The 23472-nt window shown below is 40.3% G+C and overlaps 1 protein-coding gene and 1 long non-coding RNA gene across 6 annotated transcripts; both read right to left on the bottom strand.

Moving 5' to 3' along the window:
• Positions 1-12204: 12204 nt before the first annotated feature.
• On the bottom strand, positions 12205-15151 carry LOC131237318 (uncharacterized). Of its 4 annotated transcripts, XM_058235027.1 has the most exons (6): positions 14933-15151; positions 14429-14705; positions 13349-14201; positions 13179-13219; positions 12833-12906; positions 12205-12713 (listed from the first exon to the last, which is right to left on the bottom strand). In XM_058235027.1, the coding sequence occupies exons 3-6, from the start codon at positions 13732-13734 to the stop codon at positions 12630-12632; spliced, it is 585 nt and encodes a 194-aa protein (XP_058091010.1). In that variant the 5' UTR covers positions 13735-14201; positions 14429-14705; positions 14933-15151; the 3' UTR covers positions 12205-12629. The 4 variants fall into 4 exon arrangements, 2 of the variants coding, with proteins under 2 accessions (XP_058091010.1, XP_058091008.1); XM_058235025.1 differs by having other exon boundaries at positions 14429-15151; XR_009167175.1 differs by lacking the exon at positions 13349-14201 and having other exon boundaries at positions 14429-15151.
• A 4249-nt stretch (positions 15152-19400) lies between these two features.
• Positions 19401-21238, bottom strand: LOC131229762 (uncharacterized). Of its 2 annotated transcripts, none has more exons than XR_009163581.1 (3): positions 20949-21238; positions 20714-20845; positions 19401-19483 (listed from the first exon to the last, which is right to left on the bottom strand). It is a non-coding gene; the product is annotated as an uncharacterized LOC131229762 (long non-coding RNA). The 2 variants fall into 2 exon arrangements; XR_009163577.1 differs by having other exon boundaries at positions 20718-20845; positions 20949-21208.
• Positions 21239-23472: the final 2234 nt, after the last annotated feature.

The following is a 23472-nucleotide window of genomic DNA, read 5'->3' as shown; positions in this document are numbered from 1 at the left end:
GAATCGTCGGCAGCAGCTCGTGTTCATGCGCTTTCTGCTGAAGCGTATGTCTGACTTGGTGCCGAGGTCCTTTGAGGTGACAGCGCATATAGAAGGTATTCCCATTTCTGTGCTAGTGGATACAGGGTCCACTACTTCTCTTATTTCTTATGCGGCAGTTAGGCGTTTGGGTTTGAGATCTGTTCCTATACCTGGAGTGACGCTTACTACCGCTACGGGGATGTCCTCTGCCTTGGGCAAGCGTTGTATGGATTGTTTGGTCGATCTAGGAAGTGGATCGATCCGTGTTGATTTGCTAGTCGCACCGCTTTATCACTACGATGTTATTATGGGTATGGATTGGCTCACGAGGATGCGAGCTGAGATTGATTGTGAAGCGAGATCAGTGACGATCCATGGACCTGAGGGCGAGATTGTTACTTTCCCGGTTCAGGTCAGTTACCCTATTCGTATTGATTTTTATTCTTCTCTGTTGGAGAGTTCGGCCGAGTCGGCATTGGTTAGTACGCCGGTAGTTCAGGAGTTTGAAGATGTGTTTGAGTCGATTCCTGGATTACCTCCTCAGCGTGAGATTGATTTTGCTATCGATCTTATGCCTGGTGCGGCGCCCATTTCTTTACCCACCTATCGGATGCCTCCGAGTGAAATGGAGGAGTTGAGGAAGCAGATAGATGGTTTGCTAGAATTGGGTTTTATTCGGCCCAGTGTGTCTCCTTGGGGAGCACCTGTTTTGTTTGTGAAGAAGAAGGATGGTTCCGTGTGATTGTGTATTGATTATCGCAGGTTGAATTTGGTAACTGTGAAGAATAAGTACCCCTTGCCGATGATTGTTTATCTGTTTGATCAGTTGAAGGTGGCACGGTTCTTTTCGAAGGTTGATCTGCGGTCAGGGTATCATCAATTGCGCGTCAAGGATGGGGACGTGCGGAAGACCCTTTTAGGACCGGCTTCGGTCATTATGAGTTCCTTGTGATGTCGTTCGACGAACGCACCGGCCGTGTTCATGGATCGATGAACAGGGTGTTTCGGCCGTTTCTGTTTCGATTCGTCATTGTATTTATTGATGACATCTTGATTTATTCGGCGAGCCGGCAGAGCACGAGGAGCACTTAAGAGCGGTTTTGGGTACTCTTAGGGAGCATCGGCTTTTCGCACAGTTCAAGAAGTGTGATTTCCGGAAAGAGGAAGTCAAGTTCCCGGGACATGTGGTGTCCAAGGAAGGTATAGCCGTCGACCTTGCCAAGGTAGGTGCAGTGCAGGAACCTGGTTCGGTTATCGAGGTGAGGAGTTTTCTTGGCCTTATAGGCTATTATCGACGATTTATTCAGGACTTCTCGAAGATTGCCAGAACGTTGTCGCAGCTGACACGGAAGGATTTTAAGTTTGATTGGAGTGAGCAGGCGGAGTTAGCTTTTCAGAAGCTGAAGGACAAGTTGACGTCCGCCCCTGTGCTAGTATTGCCAGAGCAAGGGGTTAAGTATATTATATATACTGACGCCTCTCGCGTTGGTCTGGGTTGTGTCCTTATGCAGAAGGACAGGGTGATTGCTTATGCTTCGCGTCAGTTAAGGAAACACGAAGAGAATTACCCTACGCACGACCTGGAATTGGCAGCTGTCATCTTCGCATTAAAGCTTTGGAGACATTACCTCTATGGTGAGGAGTTCGAGCTCTTTTGCGACCACAAGAGCCTTAAGTATATATTCACGCAGCGTGATTTGAATATGAGGCAGCGCAGATGGATGGAAACATTGAAGGACTTCAAGTTCGATGTTTCTTACCATCCTGGTAAGGCGAACCTTGTGGCAGATGCGTTGAGTCGCAAGAAGGCTTTGGAGTTTGCGGCTCCGCTGATGATAGCAGAGTGGGAGATGTTGGAGTTCGTGCGCGATTTTGAGCAGAAGCTTACGGTGGTTGAGCCGTATGAGGTTATCGCACACATTCGTGTACAGCCCGTTATCGACGAGAGGATCGTTGCAGCTCAGGCAGATGATGAGCTCTTAGTGAAGATGAGGCAGCGGGTTGGTACAGATGGGAACTCCGACTGGAGTGTTAGTTCTGATGGGGGCCTACGTTTTCGTGGCCGGTTATGTGTTCCTGACATCCCTGACTTGAGACGTGAGGTTCTCGAGTTAGCCCATAGTTCTAAGCTTGCGATGCATCCTGGTAGCACGAAGATGTATCAGGATATGAAGAGGTCTTATTGGTGGGACAATATGAAGGTCCAGATTGCTGAATTTGTTTCTCGTTGTCTCACGTGCCAGCAGGTCAAGGCAGAGCATCGCCGACCTCCTGGGTTGTTGCAGCCCATGCCCATAGCTGAATGGAAGTGGGATTTCATCTCTATGGATTTTATTTCTGGGTTGCCAAGGACGAGAAAGGGATTTGACTCTATTTGGGTGATCGTCGATCGATTAACGAAGTCGGCGCATTTCTTACCGATCGAGTCACTTACTCGCAGACGAGTTGGCTAGGTTGTATATCAAGGAGATAGTGCGTGTGCATGGTTCCCCTGGAGATTGTGTCCGATAGAGACACGCGTTTTACATCTATCTTATGGACTCGTATCCAAGAAGCAATGGGTGTGAAATCGAAGTTCAAGACCGCGTTTCATCCGCAAACAGATGGGCGGACGGAGCGCGTGAATCAAGTTCTGGAGGATTTGTTGTGAGCTTGTGAATTGGATTTCAAAGACAGTTGGGATGATTGTCTTGATGCAGAGTTCGCGTATAATAATAGTTTCCGGTAGTATCGGCATGGCTCCCTACGAGGCGTTGTATGGTCGCCGTGCAGAGCACCACTTGTTGGGCATAAATTGGTGAGCGTAGTTTGCTTGGCCCGAAGTTGTGCAGGTGACTTGAGAGAAGGTTGACATCATTCGACGTCGACTTTTGACAGCGCAGAGCAGGCAGAAGAGTTATGCGGATACGAGGCGTCGACCGCTTGAGTTCGTAGTGGGAGATCATGTTTTTCTGAAGGTCTCTCCTATGAAGGGAGTTTTGCGGTTCGGTAAGAAGGGGAAGCTGACGCCGAGATTTATTGGTCCATTTCAAGTTCTGGATCGAGTGGGAGCGGTAGCTTACCGCCTTGCTTTGCCCACACCTCTTGCGGGCGTGCATAACGTATTTCACGTTTCTATGCTGAAGAAGTACGTTCCTGATCCTTCGCATATTATCAGTTGGGAGCAAGTGCAGTTAAGTGAGGATGCCACTTATGTACTGCGACCGACGCGTATTCTCGACAGGAAGGAGCAGGTACTGCGTAGCAAGGTTATCCCTCTCGTGAAGGTGTTATGGTCGCATCATGGCGTAGAAGAGGCTACTTGGGAATCTGAAGCTGAGGTCAGGAAGACCTACCCTCTGATCCTTGAGGATTATACGAAGGTATGAATTTCGAGGACGAAATTTTCTTTAAGGGGGGTAGATTGTAACGACCTTGGAATTTTTGTGCTAATCTTTCCTTAAGTAGTTGTTTTTGGGGTAATTAGCGCTCTACTTGATTGCTTGTGAAATTCGCATCAATCACTTTAAATTGTATCTGCATGGCTCTAAACGTGCAGATTAGTGAGCGCTACGTTACTCTGAAATCTGGGATCCATCGCTAAATCCAGTTGTTCTGGGGAATTTTTGGAAGATCTGGATCGGACCTAGACCGCGCGTCGAAAGTCCGATGGCGATGATCTTAGGCTGTTGCGGTCACTGAGTTGGGCTTGGTCTTCACCTCGAAAATCAAGTCGATCTGATGTTCTGGGTCGATTTGGTTGAGTTCGGAGTGAAGAGTGTGAGAACGGTTGGAATTTAATAAGCTTTTTATGAAATCTGAGTCGTGTCGCTTGCGCGACGATTTTAAGCATTCTGACCGTTGGATTCTGACCCAATTTCACCCTCTGATCAGGATGGTTGGCCCAGGCATATCCTAGTGCTTGTGGACCTGATCGAGTTTCCGTGACCGTTGAATTGAGTGTGGTCCGCCACGGCTGATCTGAAGAGCCGGTCGGTACGAAAACTCAGCCTGACCTAGATCCATGGTCAGTGAGCTTAAGTCCGACCTTTCGTGGTTATAGGCCCACCAGAAGTGCTTCGTTGGATCGAGAAAGGCGTACTTTGGTTATAACCTAAGTATACCTTGACCCTGGGGTTATTTCCATCATTTTAAGGCCTATATATAGTCCTTAAACCCTAGCTCTCATTTCCATACGAATTTTCTCTAACCCTAGCTTGGAAAGAGAGTGGAAAAGAGAGAGTTAGTGAGAGAGATTGATTGGTGAATCATCTTGATTCTTCCTTGTTCTTCTTCACCTTTGAACCTTCACTTTGAATCGTTCCTCTGACGATTCTGAGATCTTTTGGGGTAAGTTAACCTAACCCTAACCTGTGTTAGAGCTTAGATTAGACTTGGTGTTGTTGTATCTCATTTATATCCTTATTTTAGGGTATTCTTGCGCCGTTGACGAAGACAACTCGTCTAAATCAGTTCGGCGGTTCTTTCTTCGCTTAAGGTGCGGACTTTAAGTGTATAGGTTATGGTTTTCAAGGCTTTCAATCCCAGTTAGTGATTTATTCTTGTTATGGATGAGATTTCACATGTCAAATGTTATGTTTGCATTGCTTTCCTGATATGCATGTGCTATATTGAGATTTGTGTATTCTAAGTGTATTTATAAAGTACCGTATACGTATAAAATACGCACTTGTGCTTGCCATGATTATTGGTCATGTATGTATGCTAGATGCATGTATGACAACTCCTTGGGAAAAGGAAATGTCTAAGTGCATGTGTTTCAACATACGTCATGTATGTTGTTCCATGAATGCTAAGTGTTTGTAGAAATGCATGAATGATCTACGTGTAACTGATTACACTAAATGCGGGCGTTGAGAAGTGATTCTCAATACTTCTATGGATGCGCATGATTTCCTTATGCATTTACATTCCAAGTTATTTAAATTCAAGCATTCCTATGCTTACATTTATGTTAAGTTGATATTCTTCAGATGTGTATGCACCATGATTTGAGTGGTTGTTCCATTACTGTTTTACATTCCATATGAATATCTGTCGTAGTGTAGGATGTTTGGGACTATGCCTTAGTCCAGGAAATCGGTAATTGACCCTATGGTCGTGGTTGAGATTGCTTTCGCCACGTGAGACGCATTAGACGAACCCGAGTCGTATTAGAGTTGGCGGCAGGTGGTTTGGTCACGCGGAGTGTTTGCGCAATCTATGACGATCAATTCAACGTGCGCTCGTGCTAGTCGAGTTCGTCAACTAACCCGATTGTCCAGTGTATGTTAACCATGTATGGACGCTACCGCTTGAATCTAGGGTACCGAACTTACCAGTGAAATCCTAATAACCATGGTACCTGATCCGCTAAGACTCATGAGCCGGACATGGTGGTATGGGACACCGTGGTCGAGCTGTCGGCCTACGCTGGGGTGACGAGCCTCCCCGTAGTGACCAGTGAGCAACTAAACTCGTGAGCCGATTATGGTGGTATGGGACACTATATTCGTGCTGTCGGCCTACATTGATTGGTGACGAGCCCTTTGTAGTGACCTCGAGCATACCTGGATACCGCAAGGAGGTGACGAGCCGATCTGTGGTAGTAAGGGCATGAAAGGCGTGCATTGATTGGTGACGAGCCCTTTGCTACGACCTCAACTATATGATCGTATGAGATGTCTAGGATTGACGACCCTAGTATGGATCACTGTTGGATGGTGATATGAGGAAGGTATCTTAGCTTCCCAATCCTGCTGTGTGAAATGGACTAATAACAACTTGGTAATCATATCCATGCACCGCATTTGCATGTGCTTTGTAGATGTGGCGCACTTTGAGGCGATGTCATGCGTAACGTAAGATGAAGACGCGAGGGTGTACGCGTGAGGGCACGCATCATATTGCATTCATACCGCATTAATAAGAGTACTTAGGATTTATTTAATTGTCTTGCTTTACATTACTGTTTGATTGAATCGATAACATGTTAACCTTAGTGCCTTATTGTTCCACCGAGTTGATCACTCACTCCCACGTTTCGGGGCGGTGTTACACACCCACCGGACTCCTGTCTTAGGCCCCGATGTTGCAGATGTGGATGCGACGCCTGAGGCAGCGAGCTGGATGACGACGAGGCTGCCTTCTCCTATATGCAGTTTTCAGACGGGTTCTAGCGAGCCTCGGTCTGTTGCGCGGGATCTATGGGATGATTATTTTGGGAACTGAAATGATGTAACTTGTACTTATAATTTTGATAAATAACACTTTTACATGATCTGGTTGTATATGTAATTCAGGGACTTACACTTGTACACATATTTTACTATAAGTCTTCCGCTTGCTTTATTCACTTATCCCTGAATCATATCTGTGTTTTGGCTTAATCTATCCCATGTTTATGTGCTAATACAGTCAACATACATCATTCATTAATTATGTTGCATAAGTGATGTTTTGGAACTCGGGAGCTGAGTTATGCTCGACCCCCGAATTTCAGGGCGTTACATTGAAGCACGTATGAAATGCTATCCTTAAAGCATAATTTGTCCCAACTCAAATAGATTGAGTATGATGAAAGGTTACATGCAAATTGCTTCTAGGATACGACGAGCTTGATGTGGACCTGCGTTTAACAAACACGAAGACCCACTAATGGAACTCTTGTTACACAAATTGTCTGGTAGAAATAGAAAAAATGAAAAATCTCAAAAGGAGAAGAAGAAAATTCATGTTAGATCACTGCACTGGTCTTATCTTCAGTTAATGGTTCAGATGAACCGTTCTAGATCACAACAATGATTTGTTCTTTAAGCAATGGTTCAGATGAACCTTACTGTTTTACTGGAGTATTTGCCTGTATGAGAGAATTTCGTATATATTTGCTGGAGTGTGATTTTGTGATAGATTGGAAACCCATCTAGGCCCAGTATATATAGGCTATGCTGGCTGGCAGTTTTGGTCCAGGGAATTTAATTTAAATGACCATTTTCTGGCTGTTGTGAGAAACTAGCCATTATTGGTAGTTTCTGACTATTGTGCATGTGGTGTAATGGCTACTGCATGCAACTATTTCTGACTGTTGTAAGACACTGGGTAGTCGTAACTATCGATTGCATGAGTAGTTATACCTTTCTGCAACGGCTCTATTTCTAGACTCTATATAAGCCAAGGGACCTCATTCAGTCCTATAGACTTCCAACCACTCGCCATAGTTCATGAAGAGCAAAGTGCGCCACTAGCGCCTCTACAACCACATTGCCTCATATGCCCATGCCCTCGCATCGAGCCCATGCCCGAGTGCGAGCGCAAGTCACTAAAACACGCAAGCTCGATACTTCTCGAACTACGTGGGTAAATATAACAATACTTCACCATTCTCATATATACCAAAGAATTTTCTTCTCTTTTTCCAATGTGAGACTATTCCCAAAACTCTTGAAAAAGGGTTTTTTTGCAAACCTTTTTAATATAGATATATATATATATATATAATATTTTTTTATTTAAAAAATATATAAAAACAATATTTTATAACAATGAATTGCACCAAGTGCTAAACAAAATTTCCGTCGTGCTCAAGAAAATTGTAATGGTGGGCATTCAATCCCCACTCTTTCCTATGGGGTGTTCTATGAATGTTGGATCTACTGCATTTTTAGGTTAGGTACATACCTTAGAATGATATGAAAAAACAGATGAGTAGATTGGATATAAAATATACATTATGGTGAACCAATCCACTTGGCAGAGTGTGATGGTATGTAGGCAATGACATTGACGTTACAAAGAAATTATTTTAAAGGTGGCATATAAGTGCTAAAATTAAATAGTCGAAAGTATGGTACCTAGTGTAGAACTAAAAACCAAGCTTATTTGATTATTTGACCATTGGATCGGTGGACTTTTAATGAATGGTGGAAAAATGAAAACTATCCAATGGTCCTTATTCCTACAATCAGGCATCCACGAATCAGAGAATGGAACCACAGAAAAGAAAATCTAATATCGTCATTATAACATAGAAATAGTGGCATGGAAAATTTAGTTGGTTTTGTTTGGGTAATATACACCACATGTACAATTCTAAGCACCTGTGTATCAAGTGCAGCTTGCCAAAGTTCCGCAGGTTTGCATATTCCCCGGTATTGAATTGGGCATGGAAACCCTGATATGGGTAGAGTTGGGCACGGGACGACTGGACTCTGACTTGACTCATCCAACTCGTTTAGATCTTACTCGATCCAAACCGAATGGGTGAGTCGGTCTGAACCGAGTAGGCTTCGCCCAATCCGAACTCAAACCAAGTCGAGTCCAAGTTACCAAGTAACTCGACTCAAAACTCGATCCGGAGAGACTCGATTTGATCCAAAACCTGACTAGACTCAAATTCGTGTGTGTGTGTGTGTGTGTGTGTGTGTGTGTGTGTGTGTGTGTGTGTAGGAAATGGTGCTATGAGGTCGACCTCATGGGAACTTCCCATGAGGTCTAATTGTGTGGACCCCACCATGATCTGTGTCGAACATCAACCCTGATTCGAACCCAAATGGTACTATGAGGTCGACCTCATGGGAACTTCCCATGAGGTCGAGCTATGTGGATCCCACCATGATCTGTGTCGAACATCAACCCTATTCCGAACCCAAACTTTCTCTCTCTCTCCCTCATCCTCCTCTTCTAAATCTGGCAGCCACCCACCGCCATCATCACCACCCTCCTCCTCCTCCTCCTCTCTCTCCTCTCCACTCCCTCCCTCATCTCTTGATCCAACTCGGTGCCAACTCAACTCGAATCGGTACTTTTGACCAGTTCAGACTCAGTCTGGCTCAGTCCAGGCCATAATGGACTTGGATCAGGTCAGGCATGCTGGACTCGGTACCTAGTCGGGTCGAGTTCGAGTCAAGCATATTCCAAAACTGGATCGAGTCAAGTTAGCCCTAACCGTCCGACTCGACTCAATGCCCTGCTCTAAATATGGGGCCTACATTGATACATGTGACTACATCGACACTGTCCATCTGTATTGAAAACTCAGTTTAGAACATGATCTAAAAAATAAGCAAATTTGTCGCAAATGGATCATGGTAAAGGAAATAGTAGTACTTGACCATTAAAAATTACTTGTCGGCCACAAAAGCTTTGGATCAAGATGATATTTGTGCAATCTCTTCATATAGGTCTTTGTGACCTTATCAACAGGTTGGATGGCAAATAAACATTTCGGTGGACTCCATGAAGTTTTTAATGGTGGGATTCAATCATGACTGTCTCCTGTGGTGTGGTCCACCTAAGTTTTGAGCATGCTTCATTTTTGGATCATACTCTAACATGAGCCTTGAAAATGATTGGACGGTGTGGATTTAAGGCACAAACATTACTAGACCCCGCCTTGGTGGATTCAGGATCTCGCCTACTCTGGCTGAACTAGTCTCCAAAGATCTTTAAGTCCAGTGGGCCATGTTACAGAAAACAATGGGAACGGGGTGCCATAAGTTTTTAAGTAGGAATACTATGATGGGCATCTTTGATTAAGCCTGTTAATCAAGCATAACTCACTAAGATGAAGTAAAAAAGGAAAGAAAAAAAAAAGGACTAATCCAAAACTATGATGAGCCACAATGTGTGAACTTAGGATGCCATAAGTTTTTAAGTAGGAATACTATTATGTGCATCTTTCATCAAGACTGTTAATCAAGCATAACTCACTGAGATGAAGTAAAAAAGGATAGGAAAATAAAAATAAAAATCGAACTAATCCAAAACTAGGATGAGCCGCGATGTGTGAACTCAGAGGCTTTAAGAGCAAATCTCAGGTGGACCACACCACCGAAAACAGTGGTGATTGAATGCCAACCATTAAAACTTCCCATGGCCCATTGTAAGCTTATTCTTAAAGTTTATTTGCCATCCAACCCATTGATAAGTTCAACCAGACCTGGATGAAGTAAATATACAAATATCAAATCCAAACTTAATTTAGGAAGTTTTTAATGGTGCGTGTTGAATCCCCACTGTTTCCTTATGGTGCGGTCCACTTGAAATTTGAATTTGTCTTATTTTTTGGCTCATGCCTTAGAATGATCTAAAAAAATAGATGTAAAGCATGGATACAACATATATATTGCAGTATGACCCACAGAGCACTGTCCAAATGCCACCCGGGCAGCGTCAGTAGGCAATCGGCGTCCATGAGAACTATACATACGATGGAAATAGTGTTGGAAAAAAAACCACGCGAGCAGTTCTACGGTGTTATGTTTGGTGTGGTTCATGTGGTCCTGCTTCAAAACACATGAACCACACCAAGCATAACAGTAAAATTACCAGCATCCAATCTCTACTCTTCCATGTGGTGTGGCCCAGCTGACTGGTGGTTCTTGCTGATTTCTAGCCTTACGGCCTAACATCGATGATAGGACCTGATAGACGGACTGGAATTTACATATACAACATGGTGGGTCACACAACTTCGGTGTTCTACCCAATGCGTATGCAACACCTCATAAAGGATTCCAGTCAGTTCCTCACAGTCTTTCCTTGTTTTTTTTTGTCCACCGGTTCCTGTACCATGATTGGTAGAAAAAGCTTATTCTTCAACGACAGTCGTGGGGGGCCACTATCATGTGTTCTTGACATCAAACCCGTCCATCACGTGCAACACCATATTTTCTCCTTAAATCCCAAAAATCGGCTCTATCCCAGAACTCAGGTGGGCCACGTTATGTATACTCATGCCTAAAACTCTAAAAGCACATGGTCAGTTCCACCTGACTTTTGGAAAGTTCTAGTTTTTGAGGTGTCTGTACATCCTTGCATTGCCCTTATTCTGAATGAACATGATGGTATACACAAAACATGGTGTGCCACAAAAAAAGTCTGAAAGATATAAAACTCAGGTGGGCCACATCGCATGAAATAGTGAGAACGGTAGACCCAATCATGACATTTATATGCCATCCAAACTATTCATATGGTTCTTACCCCTCAGATAAACTGCGGGCACAAACACCTTCCTGATACAAAACTTCCATGGCCTCACAAAATTTCAATGGTGGCCGTTCAATCATTGCTGTTTCGGTTTGAGTGGCCCACCTAAGTTTTGGATTTGCCTGATTTTTCTATTCCTGTCCTATTGTGATGTTGAGAAACCAATGGATGGAGTAGATTTGTCACGGGCATCTCTACAGGCCTCACATACACTACAAGAAAAACAGACTTTACCGGCGGCCAAAATTGCCCCTAGGCTAAAAACCGCAGATAATTGCCGGCGGTCGTTCCTTTAGCGGCGTTTTTATGACCGCCGCTAAAATTTAAATATCTTTTAGTGGCGCTACTGTGAAAATAAAAACGCCGCGAAAAATATAAAAACGCGCAGGTAAAATTTGTAACAAACGCCGCTAAAATTGTAACAAAGGCCAGTAAAAGCTAAAAAAGCGCCGGTAAAAAATGAAAAAAGTGCTAGTAAATAAGTGAATTGCAATTCAAGCCAATTGAACAACCAAACAACCCTAAATATCCAATCTAATCCAAACAGAATTTATATTCAAGGCAGGATCTGACAAAACAAGAGAAGAATCCACATGGAGAAGATTAATAAATGCAATAACAAGTATTTACACAATCTAGACTAGTAAAATGGGTAAGACAAAATTCATCTGTCACTTCAAGAAAAGGGGGCTTTAGCCTCAGTTAAAAACTGTGGCTAAAGCCTTTTGCCTCAGTTATCCAAACCAAGGTTGAAACTCCCGTGGCTAAAGGCTTTAGCCTCAGTTTTAGCAACTGAGGCTAAAATGACTTTTATAGCCTCGATTCTTCAAGTGAAGTTAAAAGAACCTTTTTAACTTCAGTTTTCTCGAAATGCGGCTAAATCAAAGTTTTAGCCTCCATTGTTTCCAACTGAGACTAAATTCAAATTTTAGCCTCAGTTGCCTCCAATTGAAGCTAAATTTATTTTTAACCTCGGTTCTCAACAACTGAGGCTAAAGCCTTTAGCCATGGGAGTTGTAGTCTCAGTTTAGGTAATCGAGACAAAAACTGAGACTAAAGATGGATTTAGCCTTTGTTGGCATCAACTGAGGCCAAATTCACTTTTTAATCTCAGTTCTCAACAAGTAAGGCTAAATTATTTATTTTAACCTATTCATAAACCTGTGCATAGTCAGTCAGATCCACAACATTAGCTACAATATTTTAATAGTTTTTCCTCTCAAATAAAACCCAAGAAAACCCAGAAAGAGTCTTTAATTCTCATTCAAATAGACTTGGAATCACAATCCATAAAATATGAAAAAACAGAAAGAAAAGAAGAAAGAAAAAAGAAAAACAGATATGGGTTTTCTCCCTCATTCCAAGAGACTTGAAATTTCAACACAAACAAAGAAACCATGGAAATAAGATGGAAATCTCTCTCTGAGAAACATCAGAGGCTTTTGTTTAAATATAAGAGAAGCGGCATTTTCTTCCTATTATTTATAGAAGAGAAATGTTAGAGGCTCTAACCCATCTTGCTGGCCTGTAAGTGACCTATCAGGCAGTTGCTTATGAACATTCACTCTTGTTCAATAAACTTCTGTTCTTCTGACTGAGATACTGGCAATGGTTCTCTCCTAACAGCAGCAATAGACTCTTCAGCCTTTGTGGTTTTGACAAGGTCTGATGTAATGTCTTCTTTGTATGACATTCCCATTGCCTTCGAGTGAATCCCACAACATCTATTTCATCAATGAAAATGATGCAAGGTCCCTAGGGACAATTATATATCAATGAAAATGATGCAACATTATGCAACAGAATTCTGGCATGAGGCCCCGTAGTAAATAAAAGAAATTACCTGTGGGATTGACAGGCTTGCAATGGTGAGGCCTGAGATAACATTAGATTTCAGCAGCTTCAGACTGTAACGGTCTACATGCATTGAAGATATAAGTATTGGAGTTTATATATGCATTATCATTTAATAGAATTGATAGAAGAAAGATCAGGTTGTAATATGTTTTTTCATTTGCTTACTATGCAGAAATGTCATTTTTGAATGCTATTGCAAGCTTCAAATCATGGCTGGTCAAATGAAAACAAAACAATTATTCACTGACTAAAACCACAAGTTTAGAGGGAAAAGGAAAGGAAAAAAAAAAGAAGGTCAAGGTATATACAGAGAATATACAATCAGTACATACCACAACCATCTTCAGAAGATTGCCGACACAGAGATTGAAAACTAGAAGAAAAGAGAATATAGAGAGATTAACTTCTTTACAATATTTTTTTTCCAAGACATCATAATTATTAATCAATATTCTAGATTACAGAACCATGGAATTGGTCAGAATTGAAAACCAGAGTATACCATACAAAGCCCCGGTAGGATCCTATCATTCTTCCTGTGGCAAGGGGATCCACATGATCATGAATTTCTGAAATGGGAAGCAAATAGTGAACCAAAATGTCCATGCTTATGCAGTAAACCAGAAAGATAAATTGAAAAGTTTCCAACAGTGTGCATTTTACCAGACTCAGGGAAATGTGAATGTTGCGAATCACCTGCCAAAGCAATCCACTAAAAAGCAAGGAACTCCAACATAGCTTTGCAAAGCATGAAGGGAAAGCAGGAGGGATTCCGAAGCGAGGAAGAGTCTGTTTTAAAATGTTAGCAAGTGCAAAAGAATGGGAAGTAGGAGAGGGCGCAATGAGGCTAAATACTCTACAGATATGCATGCATGCGCACACATTCATGGATACCGGAGACAGCTAACAGTTATCTTTCCTAAGATGCTGATGCATCTCCAACATGCCAACATGTCAAGTCTTTGTGATGCAGGATCATTCGACCTCCTACTTTCTTCTCCGTCCTCCTAAAAACCAAGCTAGGAAAGCAAGATGTTGATGGCTGTTTCTCGCCATGTAAAAGTTCTGGCAGTCAACCAGAGTAGGTACCAGTTTTATTACAAAAGGCAGTATTAGAATTGTTCACTACTTTTCGATGTTAAAAAATATTAATGAGGCAACAGTATTAAAATAGTTAACACCTAAAATCACATAAACAGTAACATGAACAACTTTTGAACTTCATGAGCATTGTTAAAGAAAATGTGAAGGATGTAAACATACTCCCACAGTTCCACCATATTCATTTAGAACAATAGCCATATGAACCTTCCTGATGCGGAACTCTCTCAGCAGATTCCACACGGACATTGAATCTGTGATATCATCCAAATTTCATCATTCATTTTGAAAAAAGAAAAAGGAAAAAAAAGAAGAGCTTTATTCATTCGGCGCTTCTAAAGATAAACAATTATCACTTAGCATTAGATGTTATGGATGCTCCATTCTGAATCTGTGATATAAAATAAAATTGCAAAAACAGCTTTACAGATAGCTTGTAGCGAGTTTCTCAACTAAATAATTAAATGCAAATAAAAATTACCAGGTACAAAGTAGGCAGGCCTATGTGCAATTGCTCCCACAGTAGAACTTTCTGGTTTATCAACCTTCAAAAGCAGATAGATCAAATTGTCCCATGCCATAGAAAGAGTGGTAAACACTTACACTCCTAAACATATTGCAAATAAGTCTCATGAGCACAAGTGAAATAAAAAAAAATCAAAACCATAGCAGAACTGACCTTTTCAACATAATCCATCATATCCATTGCATATGCAATACCCACTATATTGTCAACACGCTGCTCGAAAACAGGTACCCTAGAGAAACCAATAGATTTCTTAGCTAGAGCTAGGTAATAAGTACGAACTTATAATAAGTACAACTTGAAGAATTGTGAGCTAATGAAATACCATGAAGAGATTAACAGGCAATTGAAATAAAGGCAGCTTGTCAAGGATGCATTGAATGGCAACCCGTAAAATTAATTTCGAAATGAACTCCTAAGAAAGGAAATTTTAGGCAAAGTCACTTCCTTAATGCTTACCTGCAAGATTTGCTTGTGAGAAAGTCGAGCAGAGCTCCAAATTAAGTACTAACAACTTTAAAGAAGCCTGAAATAAATGAGCCCACTATATTTCCCATCGAGTCAGTGACTGCATATGCATATCGCTGCCGGGAAATATACAATTCCGGTCAAACAGGTTCACTTTCTCTTAATCATACAGTTCTACAAGAGAAGAAAATACAAATTATGGCTCATGTGAAAAGATGCAAATACTACCCTGTACAATTTTATTTTTATTTTTTTGTGTGTGTCAACAGTGTGGGTGTTAGTGAAATCCTCAACAAAAAAGAACAACTACAAACCTCAACGGCAACGGTGTTTGTAAATAGAAGAGCTCTTAAGGACTGTTTTAGAAACTCTAATTTCCTAATTAGAAGTTGCAATTCTTATAGAAATTTAAAGTTGGGATCAATTGATGCCAAAGATTTGCAGGGCAATCTCAATGGCTCTCACAAGTGACAAACCCACCAAACTTTTCTTCGGATATCTTTCCCATGAACTTCTTGCCATGGGAGCTAGGTGGGGCCATTGTAATGTTGATGAGAAATTCAACCCGTCCATTTTCTTTGCCAAATCATTTTAGGACACAAGCTAAAAAATGAGATAGATTCAAAACTCAAGTGAACCATACGTATTATATCCAGTAAGTAGTGCAGAATGATCACCTTCCATTTAAAACTTTTAGGAGCTACAGAAGTTTTATATCCAGCATCCAATAAAAAAGAAAACGTATTATATCCAGCATTATATCCAGCATTGCAAGATTTAATTTAAATAGAATTAGATACACAGCTGAACATCAATCTAGCGAAGGAAAAACCTATAAAATGCAAAATAAAGAAATCAAACAACGGAAATAGTTCAAAGATGACTTTAGCTTCTTAGAGTTTCAACATATCAAAGAAACTCATGAAAAGCTTCAAAGGAAGAGCTGAACAGAGATTGGAAAGGAAAGATAGATCATATTCTTTTGGAGGAAAAGAGAAAGAAACACAAGAGGTCAGATTTCTTACAAAAATTTAGTGAAAATGAGCAAGCAAAAGGTCTGGAAGACAACAATAAGTTTTCCGTAACTCACTTTAACATAGTCCGCATGTCCTGGGCAATCCACGTGTGCATAGTGCCGCTTAGCAGTCTCATATTCCACATGGGCCTGCAAATCATGTCACCTAAAATAAGCTTCCAATATCTCCAAAATAAGTAGTTATTGAGCATAAAAAATGCCAATAGAAGACAGCATTAAAACATGCTATGTACTTATGCTAGAAACATATCCCAACCCATAACGTGCATGATGCAAGAAAGAAAATGGCATCCTAACCATTGCAATGGTAATTCCTCGAGCTTTCTCCTCTAGTGCCTTGTCAATCTCATCAAAGGCAACAACCTTAGCTTTACCTTCTTTTGCCAGTACCTATAAAAAGCCCATAGAAATTAGAATGCCACACAAGCTCCTTACAAGGATAACGCAATCATAAACTCAGAAAAAACAAATCAACTCTAGATCTAGAGAGAGACAAATAAGATCAATGTCATCATCATCAACATCTACGGCTTATCCCAACTGATTGGGGTCTGCTAGCTAAGATCAATATATGGAAGCATAAAATACATCATCTAGAATCAACCTTTGTAATGGCTGCTGCGAGTGTAGTTTTCCCATGATCGATATGTCCAACAAAAAAAAAAAAAACTAAGGACTTATTACTAAAAACACTTGTGGCCATGTGTCCATAATATGCATCCCATAGCACCAGAAAAATATTCATTTAAACTGTGGAGGTCCATTTTACATGGATGTCTATCAAGGGCCTTGCACATTTCTCACTGCACCTGGGTTCCAATTGAGTGTGTCGCTTTCAGAGAACGCCCCAGCTTGAATACATAATGATATTGATTGTTACATAGATATTACTGTGTATATGCATAAGACAAAGACACGCATGTACATAACTAAAAACAAACTACGACCTGGGAAACAACTATACAAATAACACTAAAACACAGGAAGAAAAGGTAAACTAAGGTTTTTCCAAATAGAAATGTTGATGTGTGTCTGACATACGTCTAACATGGATGTTGGACAACATACTTGCCCATAGATTCCATTTATTGATATAGAAGAAAGGAAACATGAATGGAAAATTGCCCATTGTTGCAACGAATTCCCTAGAAGTAAAGAGCACATGTCAAATTTGTTCAGATTACAACATGAATACACAATACCTAATCTTTTAGTTCAATTGTATTTAAATTCCATGATATATAAACACACCATAAAAATTTCCCACCACATTTTATGTGGAGAATATGACATTTGATTAATGATTTGGTAGGCTAAGTGTATGGGAACCTTTCTGTGCACATAGTTTCGTTTGGACTCAGTGGCATCCATATCACCTATTTGGACCATCCATTAGGTCTAGTTCGCTCTTCATAAGCCACCTTGAAAAATACATACTGGTCAGATGATCCAAACAGCCAGTTAGTGGCATACAAAATAGATGTACAAGATTGTTCATAGAAGATAGGCCCAGTCACGGATGTATAGAGCCATCTGATTGCTGTCAAATTTTTTTCCCAGTAACACAATGAGGGGACTGGACCTAATGGCTGGTTCAGGTAGGTGATATGAATGACAAAAAGTCCAAATGCAACCATGTGCACGAGAAGGTTTACATGCACTTAGCCCACTAGATCATAACTAGTGAATTAAATAACGATATGGATGCACATATCACACCCTTAGGATCACATGACAAATATCAGATGTATCACTGTTTAAGGGAAACATTGGGAAAGAGACGATTACACACAAGTTAAAAGATCACAAAACAAGTATGCCCAACACATTTCCTTTGTATAGAAAATGTGCTGCCTAATAGAAGTGATGCAATTATATCAAAAATGAATTCATAGAATTCATAAGTCATACAATACAAGTATGAAAACAGATTTCCCCCAAACAAATTGGGAAGCAAATGGATTTTGTGGGGATTTTTGCATTTTTCTTTAATTATTTCCAGTGGGAGAATGTATCACAATCTATCGCTAATACATATCACAATGTATTGCAATGTATCGCATGTATCAACAAATTAGGGGAGTATCGCATGTATCAAAAAATTAGGGGAATTTTATTTAGAGTTTTTGGCATACATTGTGATATTTTGTGCAATACAGGGGAATTTAATAATTGTGTTCTATATTATCAGCCAAGGATGTAGAATACCTGAACACTTAATACAGATGGAGTTCCTAACTGTCCAAATGGTGGCCATCAAATGACTGGATCATAGCCACCAATCTAACAAATATTAACCACTCATTCAATGCTCATCATTCTAAAGAATCCTTTTGTTAGGCAATCATAGCCATCCCATCCATGTCCTAGAAAAAGGAAGGGTATGGAAAAAAAGTCCAAATCAAGGATGGATTGGATCATCCAATCAGTGCATTTTTTTGAATGGTAGCTTGAGGAATATTTTCTGAACTTAATCCATAGTTCAGATCGATTGATTGAACTGTCTAACTTAAATTCTCATCATTTGTCTTTAGTTTTAGTTTTGTTAAAACTTACGAAGGATATCCCAAATCCAATATTAGTTTTTCATTAGTGAAGTTATGCTTCCAAATACACACTTTTTGCATCAATTTGAGATGGAGTTTCAAACATATCATTCATGTACCTCATCATATCAAGGAAGTTAGGGTAGTTCATTTATTACATTCTTTTTCTCCCAATGTCAACATGTCAATGATTACGTTTATGTAGAGTATAGGAAGGTCATTTCTAATTCTCTTAGTTGATGATTTATATTGAATGGAATTTACAAGGCCCTATTCATAGAAATGAGACTCGACCAACCTCTTTTTAAAAAATCTAGTATTTTTTGTCTGCTTTTAACATAGGCATTTGCTCTAAACAAAAGTTTACTACCCATCATTTAGGGTAAATGATGCAAAAATAAATCAATAAATGAATGAAGAATGTTGCAAAATTTTAAAACTACATTAGAGTATTTAGCATCAAGTTTAGTTGGAACAAGGTATTCCAAAATGGCAACAGTGGTCGTAATGGCGATTATGCTTAATAAAAAATTATTTAAAAAAAAAAAAAAAAACAATTTTGGCCCAATAAGGGGCCATTATAGCCGTTACGGGACTGTTACAAGTCATTACAAGACAAATTTGAGGTCAATTTTTCCATAACAGCCGTTACGACACCATAACGAGGGACGGTTACCACCATTACTAAGGATACCTTGAGTTGGAAGCATAACTACTTAACTTGAAACCACAAAGAAACTCGGGATCGTAAGTTGAAGAATAATCATTGAATAGCATTTCAGCCAATGGAAAGGAAACATAGACTTCAAATAGTTTTTAGCTGCAAAAAACAACAATGACAAATTGGCCATCCATGCTCCTAACAATATTTTTGTAGTCCCATACCTCTTGGATTGCTACTAAAGCTTCAGTCATCCAACAATTAACTCCCCTAGAATAGAAAGCAGTTAGCTCCCTTACCTAAAACAAAAAAACAAAAAAAAAAAGGACCATGAGACTAATACATGCGCATGAAAATCCATATAAGATTCTTAAAAGCATGGATCGCCCAGCAATAGAAAGGAAAAATGCTCGAAAGTAAAAGCTCATTGAGAACACAAACATAACATATTCCTAAATTTGCCTAGTATGTGTTTATATTATTACATTGTTGTTTAATCCCCACTGGATTCATAGAGAATAGCCGAAGACACTCGTTGATTTCAGGGGGCCTAAGTTGTATAAGCCAGCCATGTTGTAGCGGTTTGTACACCTCAGAGCTCTAACCTTTTGTAGAGTTCTCAAGTTCTTTTAATATAAAATGTTCTTGTTCTTTGATATTTCTAACATGTAAAATGGCATCAAAGAAGTTTAATTGTGTTTCACTATGATTTTGTTTTGAGTTGGATTGAGGTTGACTAGATTAGTAACCAAACCTCGAGATAGAGAACAAAATCAAATCACAAGAGCACATCTATGAGCAAATGAGCAAGGGAGGCATCTACTTTCCTAAAAATTGGATTAGGAGACTACAAAGATCTTGCAGATGAAACTTTCACCATTACATGGAAAATACATTGTAGGAAAACCTTTCTAACAGAGCAAACCTCCCAAGTAGGAATCTATTGATCGATTGGTCCAATCAACCAAACCTATGACTTTCAAGTCACAACTTTTGAAGACTGTCATGGGACCTTTTGAAGAAATGTGGGTGTGAAAATCACCCTGTTTTAGAGCATTAAAAGAGCTTACAGCCCAAGAATCCCAAGTTCTATATTCAAGTAGGAAGTTAAGGCCAAATCATGCTCACCCAAACTAAAACATCAATAGTTCAAGCTAAGCATTGTAAAAGTCGAGTCCAAGTAGGAAGCTATAGCTAAAATATCCAGACACACACGCCAAAACTAAAACAGCAATCATTCAAGCCAAGCATTGCAAGAGCCCATTTGGAACCTTGTATTGGTCAATACAAAATGGACCAATACATGCATTTTAAACTAGATTGGCACAAAAAATTTATTTGAACTGCAAGCATTGCCAATCCTGGATTGACCAATACAACAATCCAAATGGGCACTAAATGTACTGAATGCTCAAATAGTCAAATCCATCAATCTGAACTTCCCATTCAGTCCTAACAGTGTCATATGGCTGATCAAACAATCATAACCATCCAATCCAAACAAAAGCAATGGGTGAACAGACAGATACCCACGCATCGAATGAAAGGAGCTGCGGGTATCAACAGCTCACAGGACTTCTGATACTTCCGTATCTCCCGAAGAGCCACAGTCCCCGGCCTGAACCTGCTGGGCTTCCGCGGCTTCCTCCCTGATGAAGGCCCTGCTCTTCCAAAACCGATCCACCATCAAAACTCAACAAAGACAAATAAAATAATAATAATTAAAAAACACACACACACACACACACACACACACACACACACCTGCCTGTGCATTTGCGGGTACCTCATCCTGTCCACTCGCTTGAGGTTCTTGTTTTATTCTAATTATTTTTCAGAAACTTCAAGAATCCAACAAATCAACAGGAGAAAAATAAAATAAAAAGAGGATCAGAAATGGAAGTGAGAGAAGTACCGAGGCCGGGGTTGGGCGAGCCGATGACGTTGGATCTTCTTGAGATCCTGTAAGTTAGAAAAGGAGGTAGAAATGGAAATTTGATTTTCAGGGGTTTTGAGAAAGAACCAAATAGGGGAGAAAAAGGTACACCATCAGCAGGACCACCTGAAATGGTAGTCTATGGGAAGCGGTGCAGCAGACATTGTGGCCTACACCTTACCTGATTGGAGCTGTTACTCGAGTGTCCTAGACCGTGGAAGGCACCATGGATTATATGATTCGTCCGACCCTTACACCCTATGCAAATGGACGGATGACGATGAAATGGCAGGAGATTCTTCATCGAGAAGCGAAAAGTCATCAACCCAACAGGGTGATTCTAGCATGGCGGACCGTCCATGGTGGGGGCCTTAAAGACAAGTCATTCTGACCTACACGGAGTGGGCCCCATGTATGGCGGAAGGGTTGGTGACTACATTTTAAAATGGTACCACGGGCTGCTGAAACGAGAGAGAGAGAGAGAGAGAGAGAGAGAGAGAGAGAGAGAGAGAGAATTTCGGTTGATTATTGAAAGGAGGAGAGAAGAGGGGAGAAGGGTTTTGGGAGAGAAGAGGCGGGAGTGAAGAGGGGAGAAGGGTTTTGGGAGAGAAGAGGCGCGCAGGAGAGAAGAAGCGCCATTTGGAGAGGGAACGCGATTTGGGGGTAAAAAATAGATTTTAGGTTTTTTAATTTGAAAGGAGCGGCGGCGGATTCATTGTACACAGGCAGCCATGTAAAATGCCCCTGATTTTTTCCATCTACAGTGGTGGTTTGTTGTGGCCGCCTGTGATAAAAACGCCCCTAATACTGGTATTTTTGTGGTGATAGCTTCCAACCACAGGAAGTACCTCAGGCAGTCACAGACAATTCGCGTCATCTTTTTTATATGTGCCACCATTGACCACCAGTAGCACATGCAAACTGTATAGTTAGTAGGTCTAACCAGGTGTGCTACAGAGTATAAGAGGAAGAGAAGGAGATACACTTCCACGCTTGATCTGCAACTGGTCTCTTCACTTGATTACTATCCACAATTCTATGTTTTCTCTATGCATATATAATGGAAATAGTATTGGAAAATGTATGTCTTTTAGTCTAATAAATTATATGTTTTATACCATTGATGCTTGATGAATCTTGTTGGGGGATTTTTTGAGGTTTGTATCATCAGGGAATGAAGACAAGTTCAATTTGAAACATATATCTCCTAACTTGTCCAGTTTGCAGACCTAAAATGTTGTCGTAATCAGTGGATAAGGTGAGATGGCTTATCCATGGGCCACTATGCAAGGTATGACTGTTTGTTGAATGATGAATTTTTGCCATGGGGCATTATCTCCACACATGTATAAGTGTGTTCATGTGTACACAGTAATTAGATCTAAGAAGTCAAGTTGTATTTTACAGTCTATTAACATGTACTTCCTACCTCATTACACTTATCTTTAAACTTGATAGGATCTGGGATTTTAGTAGGGATTTGATTGATTACTTTAATTCATTAATATATAATCTTTTAGTTTTTTTCCTTTTTCTTTTTTTGGTTAAATGTGAACCAGTGTGAGTTGGGTGATTAAGCGGGTTTTCAATGGGGACTAGGATTTTCAATAAAGAATCGATGACCTTGCAGTTTTAGCCTTATATTAGGAATCAGAATGGTTAAACAATATAGTTGATCAAGCTTACATTTATAAATTATTTTGATTAAACAATTGATTATGAAAGGTCATATGCATTGTCTTGTAAAACCAATGGTTTTGATTTGTTTTTGGATCAATCGATCGTGGCCATGGTATATGGGATGGGGCTTAAGGTGATTTGTAAAAGTATATATGTAATAGAATGAGATAGGGCAGTTGTATACATTTTTGTGCATTGTACAAAAGGAAAAAAGCCAAGTTTGATTAGACATCCTTAAAGATTTAACTTGGTCAATGACCCTACATAGTTATGTAAATATATTGTGGGGGTATTATGTAACGTCTCGGAAAAATCCGTACAAGGACCCGAGTACCACCTCAGACAAAAATCACCCAGGACCAAAACCTTTAGAAATTAGGTTAATATTAGCAAGTGCTAAATTAGAGTGCTTATGAAATTAGTACTAATCACTTTAAATATGATCTGTAAGATCCAAAATGTGTAGAATCATTGACGCTACATTACCCTGAAATCTAGAATCCATCTCAAAACCCAGTTACTCTCGGGAGCATTTTGAAACCTCGTATCGGACCTAGACTGCACTTCGAAAGTCCGATAACTACAAAACTATACAGTTATGACCACATTATTGGACTTGACAGCCCTCTCGAAAATCAAGTCCTAACTGTGTCTAAAAATGCATAACTTGAG

The sequence above is a fragment of the Magnolia sinica genome, chromosome 2 (assembly GCF_029962835.1).
Source record: "Magnolia sinica isolate HGM2019 chromosome 2, MsV1, whole genome shotgun sequence".
NCBI classification, from domain to species: Eukaryota; Viridiplantae; Streptophyta; class Magnoliopsida; order Magnoliales; family Magnoliaceae; genus Magnolia; species Magnolia sinica.
The sequence above is the reverse complement of the archived record's forward strand: the minus strand, read 5'-3'. Positions and strand labels throughout refer to the sequence as shown.